Source organism: Bubalus bubalis, chromosome 17 (genome assembly GCF_019923935.1).
Source record: "Bubalus bubalis isolate 160015118507 breed Murrah chromosome 17, NDDB_SH_1, whole genome shotgun sequence".
NCBI classification, from domain to species: domain Eukaryota; kingdom Metazoa; phylum Chordata; class Mammalia; order Artiodactyla; family Bovidae; genus Bubalus; species Bubalus bubalis.
In genome coordinates this window covers 14476719-14504717 of record NC_059173.1, presented here as the reverse complement: position 1 = coordinate 14504717, position 27999 = coordinate 14476719, and the positions used below count along the sequence as shown (strand labels likewise).

Sequence of the window (27999 nt, the reverse complement as noted above, 5' to 3'; positions counted from 1 at the left end):
TAAAACAACTTCTCCCTTAAATGTTTCCAACAGGACATGAAGGAGGAAGAAGGAAACACATCAACAGTCCTAGAAAAATGTCCAAGCACGTGACCAGCAGTAAAAGTGGGGGCAGTCTGGTGAATATCTGCTCCTAGCTTTCCTTTTAAGACAGGTCCCCCCACCCCCACACACACCCCTTCTGTATTAGGGCTGCCCTAACAGAGTGCTACAGACTTGGGGGCTTAAACATCCAAAAGTTATTTTCTCATAGTTCTGGACCAAGATCAAGGTGTCAACATGGTGGGTTTCTTCTGAGGCCTCTCTCCTCGTCTTTCAGATGACTACCTTCTTGAACCTGTGGTGTCTCTTCTTCTTCTTATATGGAGACCAGTCATATTGATTGGGACTCTGCTCTAATGACCTCATTTTAACTTAAAGACCTTGTCTCTGGGACTTCTCTGGCTGTCCAATGGTGAAGACTCTTCTTCCAATCCAGGGGGCGTGGGTTCCATCCCTAATCAGGGAACTAAGATCCCATGGGCGACGTGGCCAAAATAAATAAATACAAAGACCCAGTTTCCAAATACAGCCATATTCCAAGGTACTGGAGCTTAGGACTTCCACACAGGAATTTTAGGGGGACATAGTTCAGCCCATAACAACCTCTCTCCTTCCCTCCCTCTTCCCAAGTCCCCAGTGGTGACATAATGCTAAAGAGTATTCATTCTGGGGCCAGACAGCCGTATGACCTTGGACAAATTAAATGCTCCTCCTCACTGTGCTCATCCATAATAAAGGACTAAGAATCGTACCTCCGACTCTTTGTGACCCCATGGACTATAGCCCGCCAGGCTCTTCTGTCCGTGGGATTCCCCAGGCAAACATACTGGACTGGGTGGCCATTCCTTTCACCAGGGGATCTTCCAGACCCAGGGATCAAACCGGGTCTCCTGCTTTGCAGGCAGATTCTTTACCATCTGAGCCACCAGGGAAGCCTATCCTAGTACATAGGGTCATTAAACGAGTTAATACATCTAAGGCACTTAGAACAGTGTCTGGCACAGGGTTAGCACCATGTAAGTGTTTACTAAACTAAACGTTAACATCAGAAACTCATTTTTAGGTATTTTAAGTATTTAAACTCATTTAGGTATTTTAAGTGTTAGGAGAGTTTTACATGTCAATCTCCCAAACACTTTGCTCTTTCTAGATAATACTCATCATCAGTGACTGAACCGTCAGTTCACAGTAGGGGACCCTATTCCACATCTTATGGAAAACCCAAATGAACTTTTTTGCCAACCCAAAATATTTGAAGGTGTGGGCCCTCAAACCTTCTTCAAAGCACACTTTTTGACAAATACATGATTTACCTTAAAATAGCAACATTAGTCAACATTTATTAAGTGCTCACAGTGTGCTGGGCACCATGCTCAGGGCTTCCTGGTATGATCTTATTGAACTCTGTAACGCAGGTACTATTATTATTCCCAGTTTACAGTTGAGGAAACAGAGGCTCCAAAAAGCCTCATCTCAAGGCCACATTCCCCAGTAAGTGAATGAATGGCCCACTCAAAAGTGAGGCAGTTAGGGACTGACTGTCACCTGCAGAGTGTTGGGGGAGAGAAGGACGTCTTCCCTTTTCCCCCTCTTTTCCATCACCTCCTTTGCTGGACAACACGTCCACAGTCCCCACGGCCAAGACTGCACTCTCTCTACTACAGAAAACATCCAAGCTGCTGGGACTCGACCCAGCGCCACCTCATGAGCCCAGCATTTCGAGGGGCACGCTTCCAAACAGGGTAATAATCGTCCCATTAAAATTAATGTCCATGAAGTGAGCCGTTAAAAGCGTGCAGATTAAAAAGGGGGAGGAGGAGGGAATTGTTCAATTTAAATCCAAAGGGCTTTTTAAATAGACAATGTATCTTCATTCTTGGAACGCTACATTGGGCAACGGATCCGGTCCCCTCTGCAAAGTCTAGCGGGGATTAAGGAGGTGAGTCCCAGGAGAATGGGGAAGTGGTTCTGGCCAGAAGCGAAAGGAACCAAGGTTTATCCAGGGCCCGATGCCTGCCAGGTGCTTGGCACACTTTTCTCGCATTTAATCTCTGCCCCAATCCTGGGAGGGAGGTATTATTATTCCTAGATTACAGGGGGCAGTATAAAACCATGGTTAAGAGCTTAGAGCCTGCAGCAGACTGCCCTCATTTAGATTCAGGTTTATTCCTCACCAACTCTGTGATTTCCTGGCAAGAGCCTTTACCTCCCTGTGCCTCAGTTTCCTCATCGGTAAAAAAGGATAGTAATAGCACATTCTCACCACCCTAGAATTGGGAAACTCACTTTAGGCAGTGTAGACAGGGACCCAGTAACCTACAGCAGAAGGCACTCAATAAGTGTTGACCATTATTAAGGGTAGGAGAATTGGGACCCAGTGGATCCAAAAATGAGCTCAGTCGTGTCCTACTCTTTGTGACCCCATGGACTGTAGACTACCAGGCTCCTCTGTCTATGAGATTTTTCAGGCAAGAATACTGGAGTGTGTAGCCATTCCCTTTTTCAGCGGATCTTCCTGACCCAGGGATGGAAGCCGGGTCTTCTGATTGCAGGCAGATTCTCTACCATCTGAACCACCAGAGAAGCAGCTAGGACATAAAGAGGCACCAAGATCACACAGCAGAGCTGGGGTCTCAGCCCTGACCATGCTGCAGGCCACGAGGAAATCTCTCCATGATAAATCCAGACCCAAACTAAGTTCATAGTCTTAAAGGATCTTTTTCAAGTGACCAAAAGACTTGTCAGGCTCCTGGGGAGAAGACGATGGAGCTGCCTCATCAGGACCTATAAGGCCGGCTTGGAGCCCTCTCCAGGCTCCCCCAGTTTTCTGAATCCCCAGTGGATTCAAGATAGGTCAGGGTCTCATTCTCCCCCAAAGAAACCCCCGAGGGCCCTCTCGCCCATCTGTACTCTCACCAGCAGACACAGATCCAGATTTTCCAGTCTGAAGGGGCACAGGGGCAACTCTAGGACTGGAAAAAAAGAAGCTGAAGTCTGCGGCGCCACCGCCCCATCCCCAACCCCTTAGAGTCTCTATTGCGCATTAAATGGAGATCACTGCTACAGACTAACCCGAGCAGGAAAGTAATACTGACAAAAGAAACATGCTAAAATAAGTTTCCTCCTGGAAAACCCCTAGTGAGGGGTCCTTCTCCGGTGGAGACGCGGTGCGCTGCAAACTGCCAAGGCTAAAGGCCAATTCCAGCCCTCCCTCTGCCTCCATCAAGGTTTCCAGCGGCGCTGGGGGCGCTTTAGGGTCCCGCGGCGTGTCTCTGATGGGGGTTGGGCGGGGGAGGGGGGGTGTCGGATGTGTTTGTATCCGCAGCCTACAGGTGCGGAGTCAGACCCCAAAGTAGGCAAGCTGGGTTGAATCTGGCCCTCAGGAGATTCTGAACCGACCCACCTCTCCCATCCAAAACAACAGCTTCGGAACATTTTTTTTCTTTTTTTAACGCAGCCGAATTCGACATCACTTCATCCAAAACAGCAAACAAGCCTGTTTCCATCGCCAAATCGGAATCGGAGCTTAATTCGGGAAAAAGAGAAGCAGAAAACCTCCCCCGGCGCTCCATGCTTCCTTGAGGGTCTCCTGCGACCCCTCCAGCCCGAGACCCCAGCGGTGCTTTCAGGCGTCCCAGCGCCCCGCGCTTCTCCTCTCCCAACCCACGCGTCCCCTCGCGGCCGGCGCCGTTAGGGTTAAAAGTTACCTCTCGGTTTCTTCTGCCTGCAGCCCCCCCCCCCCCACCCTCGGGGCCGGATGATGTAACCCCCCTCCCCGAGCCCTCCCCGCCCCCCTCCACCATGTGACACTTTAATTAATAATAGCGCCGTCAGCACAACAAACGCACAACACAAGGAGAAACTTGGTGTCCAGGGGAGGCCCCCGGCGACTGGAGCGCGGCGGAGGCAGGCGCGGAGGCCGGAGGGAGAGGAGGCGAGGGGCGACCGGACGCGGGGAGGGAGCAAGGCGAGCGGTCATGTGCCCGTGCCCCCTGCACCGCGGCCGCGGCCCCCCGGCCGTGTGCGCCTGCAGTGCCGGCCGCCTGGGTCTGCGCTCGTCCGCCGCGCAGCTCACGGCAGCCCGGCTCAAGGCGCTCGGCGACGAGCTGCACCAGCGCACCATGTGGCGGCGCCGCGCGCGGAGCCGGAGGGCGCCGGCGCCCGGCGCGCTCCCTACCTACTGGCCCTGGCTGTGCGCGGCCGCGCAGGTGGCGGCGCTGGCGGCCTGGCTGCTCGGCAGGCGGAACTTGTAGGAACGCGGGGCTTCTTGGTGGGGCCGGAGCCGAGACCCAGCCGGAGCGAGCAACAGGTACGCGAGCTAGCGCCAGGGCGCGGCGGCTGGGGACTGGAGACGTGAGGCTGGCTTGGGAGCCGGAGAGCCGCAAGTTTGCGGCTTCCCATCTTCTCTGCTCCATTCTCTCGCAGGGATCTTCTTCCCCTTCTTAGACAGTCCCCATCTCTCCTTCCATGTACCAGGTCCACCGTTTCTGCCCCCTTGTCTCCAACTCCTCTTAAGCGCATCCTGCCACTCCCTCCATCGAGGGGCTTTGGGAGGACTTTAGCCTCCCTAAGTCCCACCAACCCTTCAAGCAAACACACAGTGTAAGTAAAAAAGTGTGCTTGCTCAGAGAACAGAGTTACAAGCCACGCCAAAGAATTATCGTCTATCGCGGTTTCAAGATGAGTCCTCAGTCCTCTTCCTGCGGCCTGCCATTCCTACGAGCCACCGTCTCCATCACCTCCGCCCCAAACCCTGTTCTCCTTCAGTGTCCCTTCTCCAGTTTCTGTAGCCCTTCCTCCGGTGCCCGGAGCGCATGTCGCGACTTCCTCCCCCTCCAGGTTTCAGGCCGGCTCCCTCTTTCTCCCTAAAACTTTGCACTTTTCCTCCGCTCTGCCAACTTCTCTCCTCCATTGAGGTGTCCCATTCAAGGAGCTCGGCCTCCTCTTCACCAAACGGAGGGAGTTGAGATGAAGGCGAAGTCCCCAAATGAGCGGGAATCTGAGGCTCTTAGGGAAACTCCAGGGGAAGGCCTTAATGAAAGAGCATTCATTGAGCTTTTTCTGGGTGCTAGGCCTTGTAGTTGGAGGGAATGTTTGAGAGCCTGCAGTATGCTAGGCACTGGATGGTGATGGGGGTGAGTAGTAAGTAGTGAGCGCCTAGCATGGTTGGTACCAGTGGAAGAAAGGTACTGGGCATCTACTGTGCGCTAAGTCCTTGGGTTGGGGAATTGCTGAGCACCAGCTGTGTGCCTGGCACTGTGCTAGGCACTTGAGGGGAGACAGCAGATCAGGACTGTCTTTTCAGGTTCTGGAATGGAGAGGAGAGCTGCAGAGAATGGGGGTGGAGAGAATCAGGCTGAGCCCACCACAGGTGGGTCTAGGGCCGGAAAGTGAGAAAGCCAGCCCCGAAGTCACGGCCCGCAGACGCCAAACGCTCGGGTCGCGGCCGAGCCCCGCGGTGCGCCAACACCCTGGGAAGCTGGCGCGGCGCCTGCAGGGAGAGGCGGCAGCCGGAGCGTGGGGGGTGGCAACGCCCGGGGAGCTGCGGGGGTGCGCGGGGTGTGAGCCGGGAGCGCGGGTGACAGATGTCGCGTGGGCCGGCGCAGCCCCGGCTCTGGCGAAGAGAGGTGCGCGCTTCGGGGCGCCCTCTGCACGGCTCCCGGAGGTCCCATTCGCTTCTCCCTCTCGCGAAAGGGAGACAGGGGGCTACCCTCGGCTGCAGGGGGCCGGGCGGGGGCTGCCGGATCCTGGGGGCAGGAAAAAAATTTTGGATGGGGCACGGGGGGGTCGGGCAGAAAAAGGAGCCAAGAAAGAGACGCGAAGCCCCAAGTGTGTAATTTAGGGAAAGGCGGAAAGAAGGTGGGAGAGGAGGCAGAGACCAAAAAAAAAAAAAAAAAAGGCGGCGAGACGAGGAAAGTCGAAGAAGCTGGAGAAAAAGAGAGACTTCATGGAGAACAAGACAGTGGGAACGTGGATGAGAAAGATGGGAAGCGAGAGGAACCCAGTGGAAATGGGGAGGAAGGTTAGGACATCGTTTCCTCCAGTCTTGGGGTCCGGGCGAGGTTCGAGAAGCGCTCCCGTCTCAGGATTGGACGGTGCGGGATGCTGGGCGTCCCACCCCCCCGGGACCGAGGGCGCTCAGCCAGAGCCCGCGACTGTGTGTTCGCTTCGGGGCCGGGGAATGCCCCCGGGGTCCTCAGGAGAAGGCTGCCGCCGGGGAGGTGGCCCGAGACCTCCGTGAGGGCGCGCGGGGCCGACGGAGCGCGCCGCTCTGGGCTCGGGCGAGCGGGAGGACCCATACCACCCGGAAGGGGGACGGGGAGGAGTTTGGGAGGAGTTTCGCTGGGGTGGTGTCGGGTAAGCATGGTCTCCGCGGAGTTTATTTCCCCCTCCTCACTCTATTTCTGCCGCAGAGTCTCGTGCTGCGTCCCGAGTCCAGGCCACCTCCTCAGCACATCCCTGGGTTCTCCTCCCGCCTGTGTGTCTCTGCCGGGTGTCCCCAGCAGTCACACCCTTCTAGGGTCCTTCCTCCTTGGGTGCCCTGACCCTAGGATGCCCGGAACCCTCTCAGATCGCCTATAGAATGGTAGAGTGTATACCACTACCATCCCAGGGTTCGCTGCGCTGGGTCTTCCAGGCTTGGCTCCCATACCAAGGACTTGGCTTCTCTCCCTGCTATCCACCACTCGGGCCTTTCTTGTGCTTTTGGCTTAACTGGGGGAAACCCATATTTGGTTAACCTCTGGTAAATTAGGAAGAAGTCAAAGGAAATCCCCTGGGGAAAGTCAGGTTTTTGAGTTCTGTGTGTGGTCCTCTCCACATTTCCTACCCTGGAGGAGAAATGGAAATGCTCACAGGGTACCTTAGGGGTTTCAGGGAGGCCTGAATCCTCCATCCACAGCAGACCATTCTCTTAGGCGTTAAGGGCAAGCTTAGCTATGCATAGGACAGCGGTTTCAACAAAGTGGTCTGGAGCTTCTACTGTGAGCCACCAATACTTTTCTCAGAAGTCATCATTAAACAAAGAGCCAACCTCCCCTCCAAGACTCAGTTTTCCCATATGTAATGTAGGGACAGTAACAGTACTTAAATGCATAGGTGTTGTCAAGAGGGTAAAATGAGGTGATATACAGAAAGCTCTAAAACAGTGCCTTGTGCATCAAGAAGGGATTGTGCATTTAATACCTGTGTTTGACTATGATTGTGCATTTAATGCCTTTTTTTCTGAAAGTAGACAACATTTTGCCATTGTCCTTGCTGGTGGTTCCACACTATTTCTACTTGCCATTTTGGGGAATCAGGGCCACATGGGCCTGGATAGTATATTGGTGAAGAGCATGGGTTTAGGGATCAGATGAAAACTGGATTTAAGTCCCAGCCCAGGAACTTTCTGGCAGTGTGACCTTGGGTAAGAACCATAACCTCTCTGAGCCTTTATCTGTAAACCTCAGCTATATCTCTGTCAGGATTGCTGGGAGGTCAATAAGAGGTCATCTATTTCAAATGCCCAGTGCAGTGCCTGACGCTTAGTTCAATCCTTAGACGATGCTGCTGCTGCTGCTACTGCTGCTAAGTCACTTTAGTCGTGTCCGACTCTATACGACCCCATAGACGGCAGCCCACCAGGCTCCCCCGTCCCTGGGATTCTCCAGGCAAGAACACTGGAGTGGGTTGCCATTTCCTTCTCCAATGCATGAAAGTGAAAAGTGGAAGTGAAGTCGCTCAGTTGTGTCCGACTCTTCGCAACCCCATGGACTGCAGCCTACCAGGCTCCTCCGCCCATGGGATTTTCCAGGCAAGAATATTGGAGTGGGGTGCCATTGCCTTCTCTGTTAGAGGATGCTATGAAATGGTTAATGCCATTCTTATTGTTTCAGAGGGGAAACCGAGGCAGAGAAAATCCACCTGAGTTGTCCTGAAGGATCAGGGGCAAAGTCAGAACTCGCATTGGAGGGTCTGTCTTTAGGGACCTTCACCTGGCCGCCCCTCAGATGACTTGAGGGGTGCAAGGGAGGAGAAGATAGTGAGCAGCAAGCAAAGGGGGTGGTGAGCCTCAAATTCCTGCACTAGAGAGATTCCCTTTCTGAGAGAGCCTCGGGGGAGTAGGGGGTGGGGGAGGCTCCCTGGAGGCTGGGGAGGCCCGGAGGAGAATGGGTGTGTTTTAACCAGTCACTGCTGGAAAGATACAGGAGAGGGAACAAAAGATGCTTTATGGTAAGCGCTGGCTGGCGGAGGCGTGCTAGGGAGAAGTGTGTGCCCTGGAAGGGGGAGGGGAGGGGAAGAGAAGGAGGAGGATTCTGGCAGGGGGAGGGGGCTAGGGGTGGGCAGAACCTTGCCTTAGGACTAAGGAGAAGTGGAGAAAGGGGGACTCTGCGTGCCCAAGAGGCGACGTGGTCAGCGGCAAGGAAGATAATGGGCCAGCAGGAGCCGGCTTTAATGAATTAATGACGGTCTGGCCTGCCCGCCAGACATGCTAACTGGTTCTTGGCAGGTACTTTGGGGATTAAGTGGTTAAACCTGGAGGCGCATCCCTCAGGCTTCCCTCCCAGCCTGCTGCAGCCCTGCCAGAATGACTTTTAGAGCTTGAAAGCCTCGGCGGGGGAGAGGGAAAGGAGGGAACAGAAGGGAGGGAGACAGCTGTTGGGGAGGACCACCCCCACCCCCTAGGAAGGGGCCAGATGTGCGGGACTGTGGCAGCCCTCCTGCCACATGGTCCCTGTCTGGAGTCACTCGCTTGCCTGCCGAGAGGCCAGGGCACAAGTAACTGAGCTGTGGATGTAAACACAGCCACACCCGGGATAATTAAATACACCCCCAGATGTGGGCTGGGTGGATTTGGCAACCGCACCTCTGGTTGTTGAAACGTCAGCTTTTGAGACCTATGCTGGGAGTAAGGAGGACGCAGAATAGTGAGGGCTCCGGTTTCCCTTCTGGTCATCACTCTGTGTGGTAGGATTTCACCGGAGCAACGAGCTGCCCCACACTGTCCCTAGCTCATGGCAACTTGCTTGTGGCATAGTAGATACAAAATAACTATGATGAACACAGTACATGAGTCATTCAAAAACTGTCAGATGAGTATTACTGTTTCCCAAATTCAGCTTCTTCCACTCATTCACCTATTAATTCTTGAGTTCCTGCTGTGTGCAGGGCATGATGGACACAGAACGACCAAGACATTAGAAGCCCCTGCCTCTCATGGAGCCTACATTTTAGGGGAAGAGTACAGATGATAAATCACTAAAGATTGTTCCGGTTACAACTGCTGTGTAACCAATGACTCCAAAACTTAGTGGCTTAAAATGACTATTTGAGGGCCTTCCCAGGTGGTCCAGTGGTTAAGAATTTGCCTTACGATGCCTGGGATGCAGGTTCAATCCCTGGTCTGGGAAGATCCCACATGCCAGAGCAGCTAAACCTGAGCGCCACAGCTCGAGTCCATGTGCCGCAGTGAAAGAGCCCACACAACGCAATTAAGACCCGGTGTCCTGCAGCTATGTCCCGACACAGCCAAATACATCTTTAAATAAATATTCTAAACTATTATATACTTAAATTGATATTTAAATATTATATATTTAAATAAACATTAAAAAAAAACCCACAACTATTTGATTAGGCTCAAACTTTCTAAGGGTTAGAAATCCAAACAAGGCATAGCAGGGGTGACTCGTCTCTGTCCAGGCTGATTGGGGGACTGGAGTCATGGGAGTGGGATCTTCATTTATATAAAGGTATGGCTGTTGAAGCTGGGTATCGGCTGGGACTGCCAATCAGAGCATTTATACTCAGTCTGGTCTTGTGGCCTGGGCTTCCCCACAGCATAGCAGCCTCATGGTAGATGGAATCTGACCCGGTGTCTTAGAACTCCAAAGGCAGACGTCTCAGAGGGCCAAATGGAAGCTGCTTTGTCTTTTTTGACCCAGCTTCAGAAATCACTTTGGTCGAAGGACTTCCCTGGTGGTCCAATGGCTAACACTCCTCACTCCCACGCCAGGGGGCCCGAATTCGATCCCTGGTCAGGCAACTAGATCCCGCATGCCTCAACTAAGACCCTAGGCAGCCAAATAAATATTTTAAAAAGAAAGAAAGAAATCACTTTGGTCAAAAGCAAGTCACAAATCAGCCTAGATTTAGAGGAGAGTGGAATTAGATCCCACCCCATGAATGGCAGGTTCTAGAATAGCAAATGGGAGAGAAGATATTGTGGCCATCTTTGGATTATGCAGTATAAACACAGAATTTTAGAAAGTGCTGTGGGCTCTGAAGGTAACACACAGAGATAATGTACAGGCAGGCCTCAGAGATACTGTGGTTTGGTTCCAGACCACCGCAATAAGGCAAGTCGTCCATTTTTTTGGTTTCCCTGAGCATGTAAGAGTTACATTTACATTATACTGTAGTCTATTAAGTGTGCACTAGGGTTATGTCTTTAAAAACAACGTACACACCTCAATTAAAAAATACTTTATTGCTAAAAAATGCTGCTGACCATCATTTGAGCCTTCTATAAGTCGTAATCTTTTTGAAATAACCACATCAAAGATCACGGATCAAAGATCCCCGTGACAAATATAATAATGATGAAAGAGTTTGAAATATTGCAAGAATTACCCAAATGTGACACAGAGACATGAAGTGAGCAAATACTGTTGGAAAAATTGCATCAATAGACTTGCTCAACGTGGGGATGCCACAAACCTTCCATTTGTAAAAAACAAAATCAACTGTGAATTCTCTGACGTATGCCTGTCATAGAGGGAGCCTGGTGCTTTCCTACCTGCAATGGATGGTGACGGCCACTCGAGGAGAAACCAAGAGACCAGTGACTTGAGTGATGAGGAGCCAGCCATGTGGGTGTCTGGAAGAAAGGTGTTCTGGGGAGGTGACATTCAGCACTGTATGTTTGAGGAAGAGAAAAACGAGCAGTGGGCGAAGACCACATGAACTAGGGGGAGAGGAAGTCAGGTGGCAGACGGGCTAGATCAGGCCATGGTGGAGAGGGTGAGTTCTGCTGTAAAGGGAGTCACAAGTGCTGACAGCACAGGAAGAGGCGCTTTATAAGCGGAGGATTAGATGTGATGCAAGAAAGAGAACTGGGCTTCCCTGGCTGCCCAGTGGTACAGAATCTGCCTTCCAGTGTTGGAGAGTTGGGTTTGATCCCTGTGTCAGGCTGATCCCCTGGAGAAGGAAATGGCAACACACTCCAGTATTCTTGCCTGGGAAATCCTATGGCCAGAGGAGCCTGGTGGGCTACAGTCCGTGGGATTGCAAAGAGTCGGACACAACTGAGCAACTGAGCCCACACACAGACATCAAGAGCGTGTATATGTCAATCCCAATCGTCCAGTTCATCCCAGTCTGCCCTTTCCCCTTGGATATCTATACATTTGTTCTCTATATCTGTGTTTCTATTTCTGCCTTGTAAATAAGATGGTCTATACTAATTTTCTCAGACTCCTCATTTATGCATTAATATATGGTTTGTTTTTCTCTTTCTGACTGACTTCATGCTATATGACAGTCTCTAGGTCCATCCACGTCTCTACCAATGACCCAATTTCTTTCCTTTTTATGGTTGAGTAACATTCCCTTGTATGTATATATATATATATATGCATATACATGTATGTATATGTATACATACATGTTTATGTATATGTATCAGTTCAGTTCAGTTCAGTCGCTCAATCGTGTCTGACTCTGCGACCCCATGAATCACAGCATGCCAGGCCTCCCTATCCATCACGAACTCCCAGATTTTACTCAAACTCATGTCCATCGAGTCAGTGATGCCATCCAGCCATCTCATCCTCTGTCGTCCCCTTCTCCTCCTGCCCCTAATCCCTCCCAGCATCAGGGTCTTTTCCAATGAGTCAACTCTTCGCATGAGGTGGCCAAAGTACTGGAGTTTCAGCTTTAGCATCCGTCCTTCCAATGAACACTCAGGACTGATCTCCTTTAGGATGGACTGGTTGGATCTCCTTGCAGTCCAAGGGACTCTCAAGAGTCTTCTCCAACACCACAGTTCAAAAGCATCAATTCTTCGGCGCTCAGCTTTCTTCACAGTCCAACTCTCACATCCATACATGACCACTGGAAAAATCATAGCCTTGACTAGATGGACCTTTGTTGGCAAAGTAATGTCTCTGTTTTTGAATATGCTATCTAGGTTGGTCATAACTTTCCTTCCAAGGAGTAAGCACCTTTTAATTTCACAGCTGCACAGGGTGATAATATTTTTGGGGAGCCCCAAAAAATAAAGTCAGCCACTGTTTCCACTGCTTCCCCATCTATTTCCCATAAAGTGATGGGACCGGATGCCATGATCTTAGTTTTCTGAATGTTGAGCTTTAAGCCAACTTTTTCACTCTCCTCTTTCACTTTCATCAAGAGGCTTTTTAGTTCCTCTTCACTTTCTGCCGTAAGAGTGGTGTCATCTGCATATCTGAGGTTATTGATATTTCTCCTGGCAGTCTTGATTCCAGCTTGTGCTTCTTCCAGCCCAGCGTTTCTCATGATGTACTCTGCATAGAAGTTAAATAAGCAGGGTGACAATATACAGCCTTGACGTACTCCTTTTCCTATTTGGAACCAGTCTGTTGTTCCATGTCCAGTTCACATGTGTATATGCTAAGTCACTTCAGTCGTGTCCGACTCTGTGCGACCCCAGAGATGGCAGCCCACCAGGCTCCTCCGTCCCCAGGATTCTCCAGGCAAGAACACTGGAGTGGGTTGCCATTTCCTTCTCCAATGCATGAAAGTGAAAAGGGAATGTATGTATACATATACATGTGTGTATACATATACGTGTGTGTGTGTGTGTGTGTGTGTGTATAAACCACATCTTCTTTATCCATTCCTCTGTTGATGAATATTTAGGTTGTTTAAGGTCTGAGAGATTCTGGACCCTGTACCAGCTCTCTGATGACCAACCCTCAGTGTCCTTAGAAGGTTGTGGATACAGGCTGGATTTCCGTCACCTAAGAACTTTCACCATTCAATTCCGTATCGTCTTCCCCACCTCCTTCCTGCCCTAAACTGGTGCCCCTGCTATTGGGTGGGGATCTCTGTTTTGGGCTGGGTCAGTGAGATGTGACCTTCCAGTAGCACTGTACACCAGGAAACGAGAAGGCTCCTTTATCTGCCCTGTGGAGAGAAAATTGACCACTCCACAGACTATGACCATCTCTAAACTTTTGCTCCACACGCCACGGACTTGGGCAAGATGGAATTAAATAGCTTTGGGAAACTTTATGTAATAAAGTTTATTACCTTTTTAGGAAAAAAATAGCTTTTTTTCTTGATTATGAAAAATATTACAAGCTCATTGTCAAATACTTGGAAAATACTGAATAAAAGAACATTTTAGTTGATTGTTTTTATCTCACTACCCATTGTTAACATTTTGATAGATTTCTTTCTGTTAAAAAATAAATGCACTGAGAGGACGTCCCTGGCCATCCAATGATCAAGATCCCATGCTTTCACTGCAAGGGGCACACGTTCAATCCCTGGTTTGGGAACTAAGATCCCACATGTTACGTGGCGTGGCTGAAAAAAAAATGCACTGAGAAGTAGTGTAACAAATGGAATCCCTGTAAATACATTTTCTGTAATCTGACTTTGTCATTATATCATGGACATTTCTCCATGTTTTATGGTATTTTCCGTGACACACATCTTAGAGGTTACTTAGGATTTCTCTGTTTGGCTCTTCCATCATCTGCCTTCTCACTCGGCTATTATTGGAGGTTTGGACTGTTTCCAGTTGCGATACAGAACGTCCTTGGGTGTCACTCTTCGGGGACATCACAGAGATTTTCTTAAGGAAGGCCCACAGGTGGAACTTTGGTATCAGAAGTGTACGTAAACATTCTTTTATTATAAAGGGTGTCTAAAGAGTATAAAATCTTGTGGGTTCTAGATAAATTCTGCCATTTGTTCCCATTTCTCATTTATGTCACCGGCCACTATCCATAATGTGGTTATTGCTTGACTCTGGAGCTGGCTGTTGCCATCCTCAGCTAAATGTGTGTTATGTTTTTATGGAACATTCTCCATAGAGCACAGCTCTCGCTGTGGCTGGAGTGCGTGAGTGTGATGGCTGCTGGCCTGCCCCTCCCGACTTCAGGAAAAGGCTCCGAGCCCTGGCGGTGCCACCAGGCTTGAAGGACTTCTCTGCCTGCCGGGCTGTACTTGTCATTACGGCACCACGTTCATCTGATATCCTTCGATTTGGCACAGGGTACTTAATAAATACCGCAGGATGCTCACATAATGATGGCAGGGAATCTTAGACAAAGTGATTTTGGAGGGGTCTTCTGAGGGTGGGAATTTGCCAGGGGCCATGAGATAGTTAACAAAAGGTACCATTTTCATGGGTTTCCGAGGTGGTGCTAGTGATAAAGAACCCCCCTGCCAGTGCAGGAGACATAAGAGACAGGGGTTCGATCCCTGGGTTGGGAAGATCCCCTGGAAGAAGGCATGGCAACTCACTCCAGTATTCTCACCTGGAGAATCCCCACGGACAGAGGATCTTGGCGGGCTACAGTCCATTGGGTTGCAGAGTTGGACACAACTAAAGCGATTTAGCAATCAGCACGCACCATTTTCAAAGACAGCCCAGATTGAAAATGTTTTAGCCTGTTAACGCATTGTGGAACCTCACTCTTGATTCAGAAAATTGAACTGCTAGTAACTGTTTATCTAACTCACCCAGATTTTTTGCCGACGTAGGACAGCTTGGTGGAAAGTGACATGAACTTTCAAGTCAGGCTGACTCTCAGGTCAGGTCCTAATCTGCCATTTCCCACTTGTGTGACCATAGGCAGGCCTCCCTACCTTCTGAGCAGTATAAGGCGTGTCACTGATGTTCAGAAAATGGTAGAAAGTGGTAAATGATAGTGCAGGATATGTGTTCTTGTTTGGTGTAAATTTCAGTCCATGGGCTCATATTCAATGTATGGTGGGAGCTCTTAAGGGAATTCTCTGAGCCTTCTGCACAAAGGAATTGTCAATCCTGCCTCTTCAACCCTGTGGATCACCAACAGCCTTCTTAAGTCACTGCACCAGGGCAGGGAGAACCTCCAGACCACCACTCCCCAACTGTCCTAGGGGACAGGACTCCCCTACTGTCCTGGGGGACACTAGCCTTGGGGTCCCCAGGGGACCCCAATTCATCACTTATCCCCAGCACCTGGCATAGTGACTGGTACAGAGTAAGCATTCACTAACTACTGAATGAATGGATGGATGAGTAAATGAATGAATGAGTTGGGGAGAGGCCTAGTAAATTTGGGACCCCCCCCACAGAAACGAGACATACAATTGGCTGATTGATACTCCTTTATTCGTCTCCCCCACTTCAGAGAGAAATCATAGCTCTGATCTGAGTCTCAAAAGATCTAGGACCCCAAGAGATCACTGTTCCAGAAACATAGCCAGAGCTAGATAGGACTTTGGAAACCACCAAACCCAACTCCTCACCTTATAGATGATGAAGCTGAGGCTCAGAGAGCTTCTGAGGGTTAAAAGGATGTGGGCTTACATGCCAGCTGTCCTTGTCTAAGAATACCTTCATGTCTAGGCAGAGATCAAAACTCAAAACCTGGTGGTTTCCTGGCTGAAACTGGCCTTCTGTTGAGTTTTATTTGACTTGCATGCTTTCTCCCCAACACTTACAAACCAGGCACTTTCATATAGAAGCCCACATTTTCAGTTTTTCTTGAAAAAATGGAAAGATCTGACAATACCAAGTCCCATGTGCCAGTGAAAGGCTGCAGATGAGCCTCAGAAGCCTCTTTAGATGGAACACAAACTGTCCAATGACTGTGGCCCCTCCTGCACTGGATCTGATGCGTTTAAATGGACAACCCCTGATTTTGGAGACCACCCCACCAGAGGTCCCTTGATGTATAGACACACCCACACATGCGTCCCATTTTAAATAAATGAGATCATTCTGGTCCTGCTGTTTGTAATCTGCTTTTTCCCCAATTAAAAAAAAATAGGTTGCTGAGATGTTCCCATGTCAACAGAGGTTTTCATCATCTCTTTTCATGGCTGCCTGGTGTTCTGTTGCTTGGATGGACCACGATTTCCTTATTTGGTCATTTCCCCAGGGATATTTACACTCTTGCCATTTTCTGATAGTTCATAAATGAGGTTTGGTGAACATTCTTGTTTGAACAACTTTGCAAAAAAAAAAAAAAAAGTGAAGTTCCTAGAGGTGAAGTTGTTGAGTGAAAAAATGAGTGTGTGATAACGTGATGCACATGGTGAGACTGCTGTAAGAAGGATCTGCCCATTTGATCTGGCATCAGTTCTGTGCTGTGCTACTCCCTGCCTCCCCAGCTTCTCAGTGCTTACCCTTCTGGACATCGAGTGAATTTGGCATTCAAGGCCCACCTGCCAGAACTTCATAGTGGGTGGAGCTTTGAGGTCTTTGGGCTCTCTCCACAGACTTTATGTGATCAGTAACTATTCACTGGACTTCCCTGGTGGTCCAGTGCTTAAGAATCCGCGTGCCAGTGCAGGAGACACAGCTTCACATCCCCGGTCCAGGAAGATTCCATATGCCGCGGGGCAACTAACCCCGTGCACCGCAACTCCTAAGCCTGTGCTCTAGAGGCTGTGCTCTGCAATAAGAGAAGCTGCCGCAATGAGAAGCCTGTGCACCACAACAAAGAATAGCCCCCGCTCGCCACAACTGGAGAAAATCCCGCACGGCAACGGAGATCCAGCACAGGCAAAAAATAAATACAGCAATTAATTAAAAAACACTGTTCACTGATAGAATTGATAACTATTCACAGATAACAGGGGCAGCAGACAGATAGGCAGAGAGAAGTAAACACTTCTTCCAGGAGCTGCCAAATATATGGCTGCTTCCTTTCTTGTATACCCTAAACCTAGCCTTCTGCTCTGTTAGTCTCCTCTACCACCATCTCCTCAGAGCCCAGTGTTCCTAACTGGCCAGCATGAGTGACACAGGTGGAGATTTAAATGATAACATGGACCAGAGCATCTTCCCTCTAGGAGGATTCCACTTGAAGAACTTTGTACCCATGGTTCTTAGACATTAGGACCTACTACAGGTACCATTTGAACCCCATGGTCAAAATCAACTTGTTGAAACCAGAGATGAAAGAGTGGGTAATAAGGACTACTGTAAAGCACAGGGAACTCTACTCAATACTCTGTAATGACTCATATGGGTATAGGGTCTAAAAAAGAGTGTATAACTGATTAAAAAGCAGAGCATCATAGCAAAACATCACTTTTCTGACAGAGGTCCATATAGTCAAAGCTATGGAGAATCCCATGGACAGAGGAGCCTGGCAGGCCACAGTTCACGGGATCGCAAGAGTTGGACATGACTTAGCGACTAAACCACCACCACCATGGTTTTTCCAGGAGTCATGTATGGATATGAGAGTTGGACCATAAAGAAGGCTGAGTGCTGAAGAATTAATGCTTTTGAACTGTGGTGCTGGAGAAGACTCTTGAGAGTCCCTTGGACTGCAAGGAGATCAAACCAGTCCATCCTAAAGGAAATCAACCCTGAATATTCATTGGAAGGACTGATGCTGAAGCTGAAGCTCCAATACTTTGGCCACCTGAGCCGAAGAGCTGATTCACTGGAAAAGACCCTGACGCTGGAAAAGATTGAGAACAGGAGGAGAAGGGGGCCACAGAGGATGAGATGGTTGGAGAGCATCACCAGCTCAGTGGACATGAGATTGAACAAGCTCCAGGCGATAGTGAAAGACAGGGAAGCCTGGTGTGCTGCGGTCCATGGGGATCACAGAGAGACACGACTTAACGACTGGAAAACAACAATAATAACTGATTCACTTTGCTGTACAGCAGAAACTAACACAACATTGCAAATCAACTATACTCCAGTAAAAATCGATTTTAAAGATTAAACAAAAAATCCCCAAAGATGGAAAAGTTGGGAAGTTACTACCATTATTCATGTGCTCAGTTAGCCACTGTCGCTCGCCAGGTTGAATTGAGCACCTACTGTGTGCCGGGTTGAATTGAGCACCTACTGTGTGCCGGGCATGCTGCTGGGCCCTGAGGAAACATGATCAAGGGAGAGACTCGGTGTGTACATACACAGAAGGCGTCCAGGGTGGCTCGGGGGTGGAGGTGAAGGCGGCTTTCTTTTTATTTCTATATCCTTCTCTGCTATTTGGAACTTCGGCTGGATGGTATCACTGACTCAATGGACATGAGTTTGAGTGAACTCCGGGAGTTGGTGATAGACAGGGAGGCCTGGCGTGCTGCAATTCATGGGGTCGCAAAGAGTCGGATAAGACTGAGCAACTGAACTGAACTGAACTGAACTTGCCACATATGCAAACAGCAAGAACAAAAAAGTTTTTTTTTTTAATTTAAAACTGGGACCCCTTAGGAGGGAACCCAAGACTCCTAACTCTTCTCTGATGTAGGGAAAAGGGAGTGAGACTTCTGTCCCATCTAATGCTGCAGCGGGATTCACAGCTTCCCACCTGCCATATCTCAGCCCAGGCAGGTGGGGTCTCCAAGCTTCCTGTCCTCACCTCCACCTCAACCCCGCCCCCCCCACTCTGTGGGTGCAAAGTGGAAACAGGGACATTGAAAAACAGAAGTTTCATGAATCTCCCCAGTTGTGAGCTTTGGTTGTGAGTCAGCATTTGAGAAAATGCTTTATGAGCCAAGTTTGAGGAAGAAAATCCCAGGGGCAGGACAACTGGGCTCATAGGGGGGCAGCAGACTATGTTTTTAAACTAATTTTAAATTGTATAATGACTCCTTGTTCCTTGCAAAAAAAAAAAAAAACGAAAAGTAAATAATATGGAAGTACAGTATATAGAGAACTGTAGTGTTCTTTTACTCGGCCCCTAAAGCTACGCGCCTGGTGTAACTTTCAGTCTGGATGTATATATAACAACAGTAACAATCATGATAACAAATGGGTCGGTGCTTTCAGTCCTAACATCAACACAATGAGATTCAACATACTGCCCCACTCCTTTTCCATATAAGGAAACTGAGGCCCAGAGAGGTTACTAACTGGCCCAAAGTCACACAGCTTTTAAGTGTCTGAATCAGGATTCCAACTCAGGTATTAAGCTCCAGAGTCTGCGCTCTTAACCATTAAACTCTTTTGCCTTTCTGCAATACTTTTTATATGGATATATAGATAGGTATAAATGTCTGTGTATACACATACACAAATACACATATTCGTTAAAAGAAAAAAAAAAAGACCTGGGCTATCTGCTCTTTTCAGTTAAAAATCATAGCCAACTTTCTATATCAATACATTAAAATTTTTTTTATTTTGTATTGGGGTATGGCCAATTAACAATGTTGTGATAATTTCAGGTGAACAGTGAGAGGACTCAGCCATACATGTATCAGTGAGAGGACTCAGCCATACATATACATGTATCCATTCTCCCCCAAATCCCCTCTCATCCAGGCTGCCACGTAACATTGAGCAGAGTTCCCTATGCTATACGGTACGTTCTTGTTATCCATTGTGATCCATTTTAAATATAGCAGTGTGTACATATCCATTCCAAACTCAACTGTTCCTTCCCTCCATCCTTCCTCCATCTCCTGGCAACCACAAGTTCGTTCTCTGTGAGTCTGTTTCTGTTTTGTAAGTGAGTTCATTTGTATCATTTCTTCTTACATTCCACAAATAAGGGATGTCATATGACATTTCTCCTCCTCTATCTAATTTAGATTTACCTCTTTCTAACTTCCATAAGGCTTGTTAATCCAGTCTCCTGTCAGTAAACACATAGGGGACTTCCCTGATGGTCCGGTGGTTACGAATCCGCCTGTCGATGCAGGGGACACCAGTTTGATCCCTGGACTGGGAACTAAGATCCCACATGCCTTGGCACAATTAAGCCTGTGTGCTGCAATAAGAGAAGCCACCTCAATGAGAAGCCCACTTGCCACAATTAGAGACAGCTTGTGTGCAGCAGTGAAGACCCAGCACAGCCAAAAATAATAAATAAATAAAAAATAAACACATGGGTTGCTTCCAAATTCCAGATTTGTAATAAATTGCAAATTTGTTACAAATAACGCTGGAGGGGACATCCTTGTGTACACTCATGTGACTACTTCTGTGGGCTAGTGTAGGCTGTCCAATTTAAAATCCCCTAGAAGTGTACGCACAGAAGTGAAGTGCCCACCCACTGATGGTGGGACGTGGTGATGTGGTGATGTGTCCATTGGTTTTTTCATGCAGTGCAGAGAGGTGCTTCTGATGTTCGTCCTTCACTGTGGACACCAGCCTGTAATCAGGATGCCAACTGGTACAGGAATTTGTCCATTTAGCAGCCCTGGGAGAGCCTTAGACTCATTATTGGCTCAATGATTTCTAGGTAGGAAAAGTGAAAATCAGTTGCTGGTTCTAGTTTTGCAAGAAAACAATACCGTTTCTTGCCTGATGCCACGTTTTTTTCCCTTCGTCATCTCTACTCAATTCAAGTATCCACACAGTCTCGGTTGTCACAACTCTCTGATGCAGTTCCCTGCTCATCAGGGTCTCCTGGTTGAGCCATACCTGTCGCTGCCCTTGACCTTGCTCAGCCTCTTCCCCACCTAAACCATTTTCCGTTCTTCCAAATATAGGGAAAAAAACTTCCCATGTATTTTCAAGACCCAGATGAAATCCTGCTTCCTCTCTGAAACTTTCCTGGTGATATAACTGCATCCCAATTTCTAGGCTCTACACACACCTGCAGACCATGGTCTTTTGCAGTCCTGACCTCTGGTATTTCATGTCTTCCCCAGTAAGACTGGAGGCCAGTTGAGGGCAGAAACAGGTTTTTCTAGAGCAGGGAACAATGCTTATTAGTACAAAGTCACACTTGATAGCACACAGTAGGTGCATTCTCTCTTTACTTTCTTTTTTAAAAAAATACTTATTTTTTTATTTGGCTGTGCCTGGTCTTAGTTGCAGCATGTGGGATTTAGTTCCCTGATGGGGGTTTGAACCCAGGCCCCCTGCATTGAGCGTGTGGAGTCCTAGCTGCTGGACCACCAAGGAAGTCCCCCCATCCTTCCTTTTTTGTACTGGTATTTAAGGCAGCATAATTGCCTTAGGCTAATATTGCAGGGTTCCACTGACTTTGGCTCTATAGATCAGTATGACTAGGCACCAACAAAGTAAGTAATTTTTAGGAGTTACAGAAGCTGGTTTCCGTGAACTAAATCAAGTGTGTTTCTCAGTTGAGTTGACAGTGACTCTGAATCTGTATTCCATGAAAACACACAGCGGCTAAATAGAACGCATCCTGCACTTGTGCCCTGATGAGACAGGAGGGGAACGGGGTTGGGGTGATGGCTGGTGGGCTGCAGGGATCTTCTCCTTCTACCTGAGCCGGTCAAAAGCAAAAGGTTTGAAGTTGCTGGTTCAGATCCTTGTGACCCTCTGATGCGATGCATTGGGTTGGCCAAAGAGTTCATGGAAAAACCCGAACCGACTTTTGTCCAAGTAAGGGCAGAGAGCATCCCCAAACTGAGTTATCAGAGGAGAGTTTAGTAAAGGTTCGATGGCAACATGTGGGCAGGGTTTAGGAAATCTGTGGGGGTGTCTGCAGTCCCGTCTCCACCACCATGCCCCCACCCCTTCCTGGCAGGCTGGCCTAAAGGTGAGGACAGGAACCTGGAGCTATGGCAGAGAGCTTCCTGGCAGGCTCTCCGGCTGATCTGTGGCCCCCGTTTGTGGCCCCATGACTGCCTTCTGAGAACTAGACCCTGCAGGAGGCCACAGGCCCAAGTGAGCCTGTTGGTGCAGTTCGGACAGGTCAAAATCCAGGACTGCTGCCTACCTGAAGGTCATCAAGTGATCTTTCTCCTACTCCACGTGGTTTGTAACAGGCACAAGGCAGTTTCCCTACCACCTGCTGTAGAGGAACGTGTGAATTGTTTTTGTCTCCTCTGCTAACTCTCCAGCCTCATCTCTCCCAGGGCCCCGTGGCCCAGTCTTCACTTGAGCCTCATCACGCTCCCCGACCTTGTCATGCTATGTCATTCCTCTGGGTCCTGTTTCTTCTCCCTTCCTCCTCCTCCTGCCTCCCTTCAGCCCCCTCTCCCTTCCTCTACTCCCTCTCCCACTCATAGACTTTTAAAGTGCACAAGTTGGGACTTCCCTGGTGGTCCAATGGCTAAGACTCTGCACTCCCAATGCAGAGGGCCCCGGATTCGATCCCTGGTCAGGGAACTAGATCCTGCATGCTTCAGCTAAGATCTGGCACAGCTAAATAAATATATAAATGAATAAATATTAAAAATAAACTAGCAGTCTGGTGGCTCAGATGATAACCTGGTTATCTGGTGGCTCCCTGGGTTGGGAAGATCCCCTGGAGAAGGGAATGGCAACCCACTCCAGTATTCTTGCCTGCAGAATCCCATGGACAGAGGAGTCTGGCAGGCTACAGTCTATGGGGCTGCAAAGAGTCAGACATGACAGCAACTAACACAGACACACAGTGATCCTTTAAAAAATAAAGTGCACATATCAGTGGTGTTTATTATATTTCCAGAGTTGTATGGCCATCCCCCAGTCAAATTTAGAGCATTTTTATTTCCCCAGCAGAAGCCCTGGACCCATTAGCATTTACCCCCGCAACTGTTTACATTTCCTGCCAGCCCTGGGTGACCATGAATCTGCTTTTTGTTTCTATAGATTTTCTTATTCTAGACATTTCCTGTACATGGACTCATACAATATTTGTCCCTCTTGTGTCTGGCTTCTTTCATTAGCATCATGTCTTTCACGGTTGATCTGTACTGTAGCATGTTATCAGTGTTTCTTTCCTCTTTATGGCCAAATAATATTCCACTGTGTGGAAATACCCCACTTTATTTGTGCATTCATCAGGTGATGGGCATTTGCGTTGTGTCCACTTTGCGGCCATTAATAGATAATGTTGCCCTGGACATTTGTGTACAAGTTTTTCTGTGGAGGTATAGCTTCCACCCTCTTGGGTTTGTACTATTTTTTCAGCCCTGCCCAGAATACCTTAACTTGGCTAATTCACTGGTATCACTCAGTACTCAGCAGGGGTCTGTTTGCTCTTTCTCTGAGGGCTTTTCTCAGACTCGTCCTCCTCCCTCACAAGCTACCTCTCCTCTGGTCCCTCGTAGCCCATGCTCACCCAGGTTGCAGGCTCTTCCCATGACCCTGTCATGACTGATTTCATCCCATCTTCCCTTTGTTGGCCTCTGAGCCCCTGAAGGGTAAGAACTGTATCGCTGGATGTTTAACACCTTAGGTTGTGCTTGGCATGTTCATCAATGAACGAATGGATGGATGGGCGGGTGGATGGATGAAAGCAGAGACTGTCCTACATGTCTGCCTTGAAGATGGATCTATGAAATGAATAGATGAAGGTCCTGTTTCCTGACATGGAGGAGCAAAAAAGTAGTATCTTTACATTCTCTTTTTTAATCACAGAAGATGCCTATGTAAAACCCATCTAGGTCTGAAAGCAGAGACAGGTGTGTGTGTGTGTGTGTGTGTGTACTCACAAATGCATGTTTAGAGAAGGCTGCTATGTGGACAGGGCTTTGTGGGGAGAGGCAGCACCAAGACCACCTTTGGGGGAACCTTTCCTCCCAAATCAGAGCTTTGGTATCTAGCAGCTCTCACCCATCCCCCTCCCTGACACACAGGGCTGGCTGTGCAGCCGTCCAAGGCGCTGACATCATCCCCAGCAGCTGTCTGCCCGTGCCTGCTGACTGAAATACAAATCTTTATTTCTGCAGGTTGGTGAAAACCCTGTGTCCTGGAGAAAGCTGGTTCCTGTTTTCCCAAGGGGGAGCCCAGAGCTTGAAAGGCCACAGTTGGCACTTCGAGAAGGAAGTGGAGAATAAACACAGCGCCTGGAGCAATAGTAGCAATGAGGAACGGGACTGGAGAAGCCCTCTGGATGTCCAGCTGCAGACACAAGACACCCCAACACTATTTACATACAGCTCTCTATATATAAAAAAAAGAAAATATGAATATTACTATTCAGTGCATGCCTTGTCGAGGACGTGGTCCCCTCCCTTTTCTGCACCTTCCGATGTGAACTCTGATGCTCTTTCATGTCTGGGGGCACTGGAAGAAAGATGCTTACTGTGTACCTAGAAAATTTGCAAAGACTGGTGGGAGTTAGCCTCAGAGGCGACCAACTGCCTGGGAAGGGATGCTGGTGGAGGAAGAGGTGAAATGGCAAAAGGCAAAATAGGAAAAAAAAAAAAAGTGAGGAGGACCTGGGGCCAATGTCGTAGCGGCAGAGCCCAGGGACACCTCCATTTCTGTCTTCACAAATCCTAGCCTCTCTCTGTCTACCTAGATAGATGGCTAGTCCCGCTGTTACATCAAGACAAAAGGCATTTCTTTTCCCCGACCAATCTGGTGTCTCTGGTGCTTCACTTAAATCTTGCTGGTGCTAAGCGTGTTCTTGCTGGTGCTGCCATGGTGTTCTGTTGCCAGACCCGCAAGGCCAGGGAATGAGAGAGATGTCTATTTTGCTGTTTCGGATTCTTTTTTAAAAGGGATCAGTCACAAAAGTGCCACTTGAGAGTCTTTTCTCTTTCTTTGCGTGGGGATGAATATCCAGAGGTGTTTTGGAGCAAACCTTGGGGTCTGGGAGGGAGGAGGTGGACGCTGATGGCACTGAGTGGCTTGCTGGTCACGAGGTAGAAAGCTGACCTCACATGCGGCTTGTTTGCTGTCTCTGCCACCCCCACAAAAAGTATCCTGGGAGTTCAGTCCACAGCCTCCCCCACACCCCAAGGGCATTTCAGGGCTTAGGTTTTATGGATTAAAGAGCCAAGAAACAGCTAAGTTCTGGTCAAGGGTGATTTATAAGCCAGGGACGTTGGGGGAGGGAGCGGGGTCATTTAAATGAAATGCACCAGCATCTCACTGACTGAAGGTCTGATGTGTTTTTTTTTTCTCCAGGATAAGCTACTATTTTCAGAAGTTTCTAGAAGGGCTAAAAAAAAAGAAAAAAGATGTGTGCTGGACTGAGACTTGGCTGCAAAGACTCTTCAGGGAGCAATGATTATTTTTTGCTTTCATTAAAAAAAAAAAAATCCAACAACAACAGGTATTATTCCTCTGTGCAGGGTACACCCTACGGTTTTTAAAGCTGAGGTGGTGAGGCACCAGACTGTAGGTCCAGACAGTCATTCTACAAGGCTGGGTTTGCAGGTCACCACCCAGTACCCGTGGACAGCGGGTGTCCTGGACTGTTCTGCAGACACCCTTCCAAGAAGCCAGCAGAGGGATCATCTGTTTTAAGGGCTGAAACCACAGTTCTTTCCCATGGGCTTTGCTGAGAATTACCAGGTCCTTTAGAATGCAGGAGCTTTCAGTGCTGCTGCAAGCTGGGAGCTGTCTCTTTCTTTGAAAAATAAGTAAGCCCATGCCTTATGTTTTTCTAAATAGCCCTTTAAAGAAATGTGCAACCCAGAACTGTTGAAGGTGAGGGCAGCTTCCCCTCTCCTCCCGGACAGCTTGGAACTCAGCAGAGCCAAAAGGAAAGCTTGTTTATAGACGATTTGTTTCCCTCATGGCTGGAGCCCTTCCTGCAGTTATGTTTACAGGGGATGGGTGTGTAGACACGGTCGTCAGAGAGCGGCAGGTGACATCCCCACCAAGCCGTGAACTCAGAGAAGGCAAGTTCACTAGAATGAAATGAAATACAGCCTCTGCTTTGTCAGTCACTTTCCTAGGCAGACGCTAGACTTTCCAGCTGACCCTTTTCTGGGGAGGGGTTTTCATCACCGTAGTTGTTCTTGATCACAGCTCTCTGCTGCTTTAAGGCTGCACCTTCAAGACCACAGTGGGGATGTGCTGACCACCTGGACACAGGTTAAACGTCAGAGAATCCCCTTTTTCGACCCTGACTAGCTTATGACATTTCCACTGGAGGATACACACTCCAAGTGCTGGGGTTTGGGGCAATTTTCATTTCAATGAAGTCACACTGCTGAGAAAACTGGGCACCCAGGACCCTCCTGATGGAGCTTTACAGCCAAGTCCCTTGTATATATTCTCTTGTATTATTAGAAACTGTGTATTTATCTAACCCTGGCTTTTTCTTGCACATCATTAATTTGAGTGCATTTCTCCACTGCCCCGATTTTTGACAAGGGGTTGTTTTTAATGCTTGTTTTTATATGAGATTTGACTTCTTGATGGACATTTGTATTAGGAAATTGAAGCATGATATATATGTATATATTGTCTCCACCGTCTCTCCCGTTGCATTACTTGGATTGCATGAGATAGTGGGGTGGTGGTTTTTTTTTTAAAATATTTCCACAGCATGCAAAGTGCTGGCACCATCCCTCCCTCTCCCCCTTCCCAACCCCCTTGCTTTTCTCTGGCTGCCAAGGAGTCATTGATTTTGATTAGCTGCACTGCAGAGCGTCTGTGAAGAGAGAGAGAGAGGGAGGGAGGCTTTGAAATAAATTTTAAAAAAGACCTCATATCAGGTTTCAGCAGACAGCAGTGAGAGAGAGAGAGAGAGTGTGTGTGTGTGTGTGTGTGTGTCCGTGCAAACCAGAGGGAGGCCTCTGAGATCATCGTTTAGGTAGCTTGCTGCATAATGAGGTGAGGAGCAAACAGAAGGGCCTCCTTCTTTCTGGTTGCTCTCAGAAGGCAGGGATCAAGGAGCCACAGGGATTGAATCCTCTTGGGACTTCCACATTCCAGATTAGATCCATTCCCTTCTGGAAGCTTCTCTCCCTTACCCCAACTCCCACGAGCAGAGACGATCTCTTCTCCCTTTTTAAAATTTGGGGTTCCCTTTCCTATTCCCTTGGACATAGACACAGCTTGAGTAATAGAGTTCTTTGGGGAGCCCTGTGCCTCCCTGGCTGCTGTCCATGGTTCTAGACGGTGCATTTCCTAGAACCCAATTCCCATTTTGTTCCTCTTTCACTGGGATCCTGGAGACTTTCCCCCCACTTCTTCCAGTGGTCTCATTTTAAAGTTCTTTTCTAGTTTGGGGAGGGGGAAGGGGTGATTTAAACAGTACTGTCACAGAACAATGGACCTGTGACTTTGGTTTCACAATTCATGGATCTGATTTCATGCACGCCTACCTTTATTTTCATGTTCCTGACAGTGACAAAATATCACTTCCCCTCTTGCTTGGGAAATTAGGAAAGTCCTCTTTGATGCTATACAGATGTCTTTTGGGGACACTGGCTTGCCACTGTGGAACTGTTGAGTGTCCACCTGGTATTAGAGGTGCAGTGATCAGAATACAGGTTTTGTTTTTCTATGTTGATACCATTTCCTTTTCCGAATGTCCCCTTAAGTCCACCTGGGCCCATCACAGGGTCAGAAGCTGGTTTAGGGGATGAAGGAGGCAGGCTAGACACTTTAGCCTAGTCCCATGGGAACTGATGGAGTAAGCTGATGTCAAAAGTGTCATTTTAAAGTGTAAACCGAAAGTTTACTTTTTAAAAGTTTAATTAATTCATTCAACACCTATTTATTGAGGACCTACAACATGCCAGGTTGTAGAATGTCCTCTGGGAAGAGATTTATGTATTGATAATGGAGGGGTAGACCCGCTTAGAACCAGACGATACTCAATGTCTCTTTCCAGTCTGGTTCATGGTCTTTAACAGATTTGTCAGGTCATCGCTGTGACCCCAAGCCTTGCTGGCAGATTGTTCTACAGAATTTATATTTACTAAGAGCTACACTCTCATGAAGGCGATTCAAAAGCCGATGACCTCAACTCATTCCCAGCACGAAAAGGCTGGTTCTTGCTGCTTCACACAGCAAAGAAGCTGTGCTAAGTGCTTTCTGCATTTACCCCTTAGCTATTCCTCACGCCCACGTTGGAAGACAGTGCTGGTATTATTCCCAGTTGAGGAAGCTGAGGCTCAGAGAGGCTATGCAACTTAGCTAAAGTTGCA

At 48.4% G+C, this 27999-nt stretch overlaps 1 protein-coding gene across 1 annotated transcript; it reads left to right on the top strand.

Moving 5' to 3' along the window:
- Positions 1-3884: 3884 nt before the first annotated feature.
- Positions 3885-26222, top strand: HRK (harakiri, BCL2 interacting protein). The gene is made up of 2 exons (XM_025267587.3): positions 3885-4351; positions 23833-26222. Exon 1 carries the CDS (start codon positions 4020-4022, stop codon positions 4293-4295), a length of 276 nt encoding a protein of 91 aa, XP_025123372.1. The 5' UTR covers positions 3885-4019; the 3' UTR covers positions 4296-4351; positions 23833-26222.
- The last annotated feature ends 1777 nt before the right edge of the window (positions 26223-27999 follow it).

Bases quoted from the DNA above. Each gene is read 5' to 3' on its own strand.
- HRK (XM_025267587.3), top strand. From the start codon at position 4,020: ATGTGCCCGTGCCCCCTGCACCGCGGCCGCGGCCCCCCGGCCGTGTGC.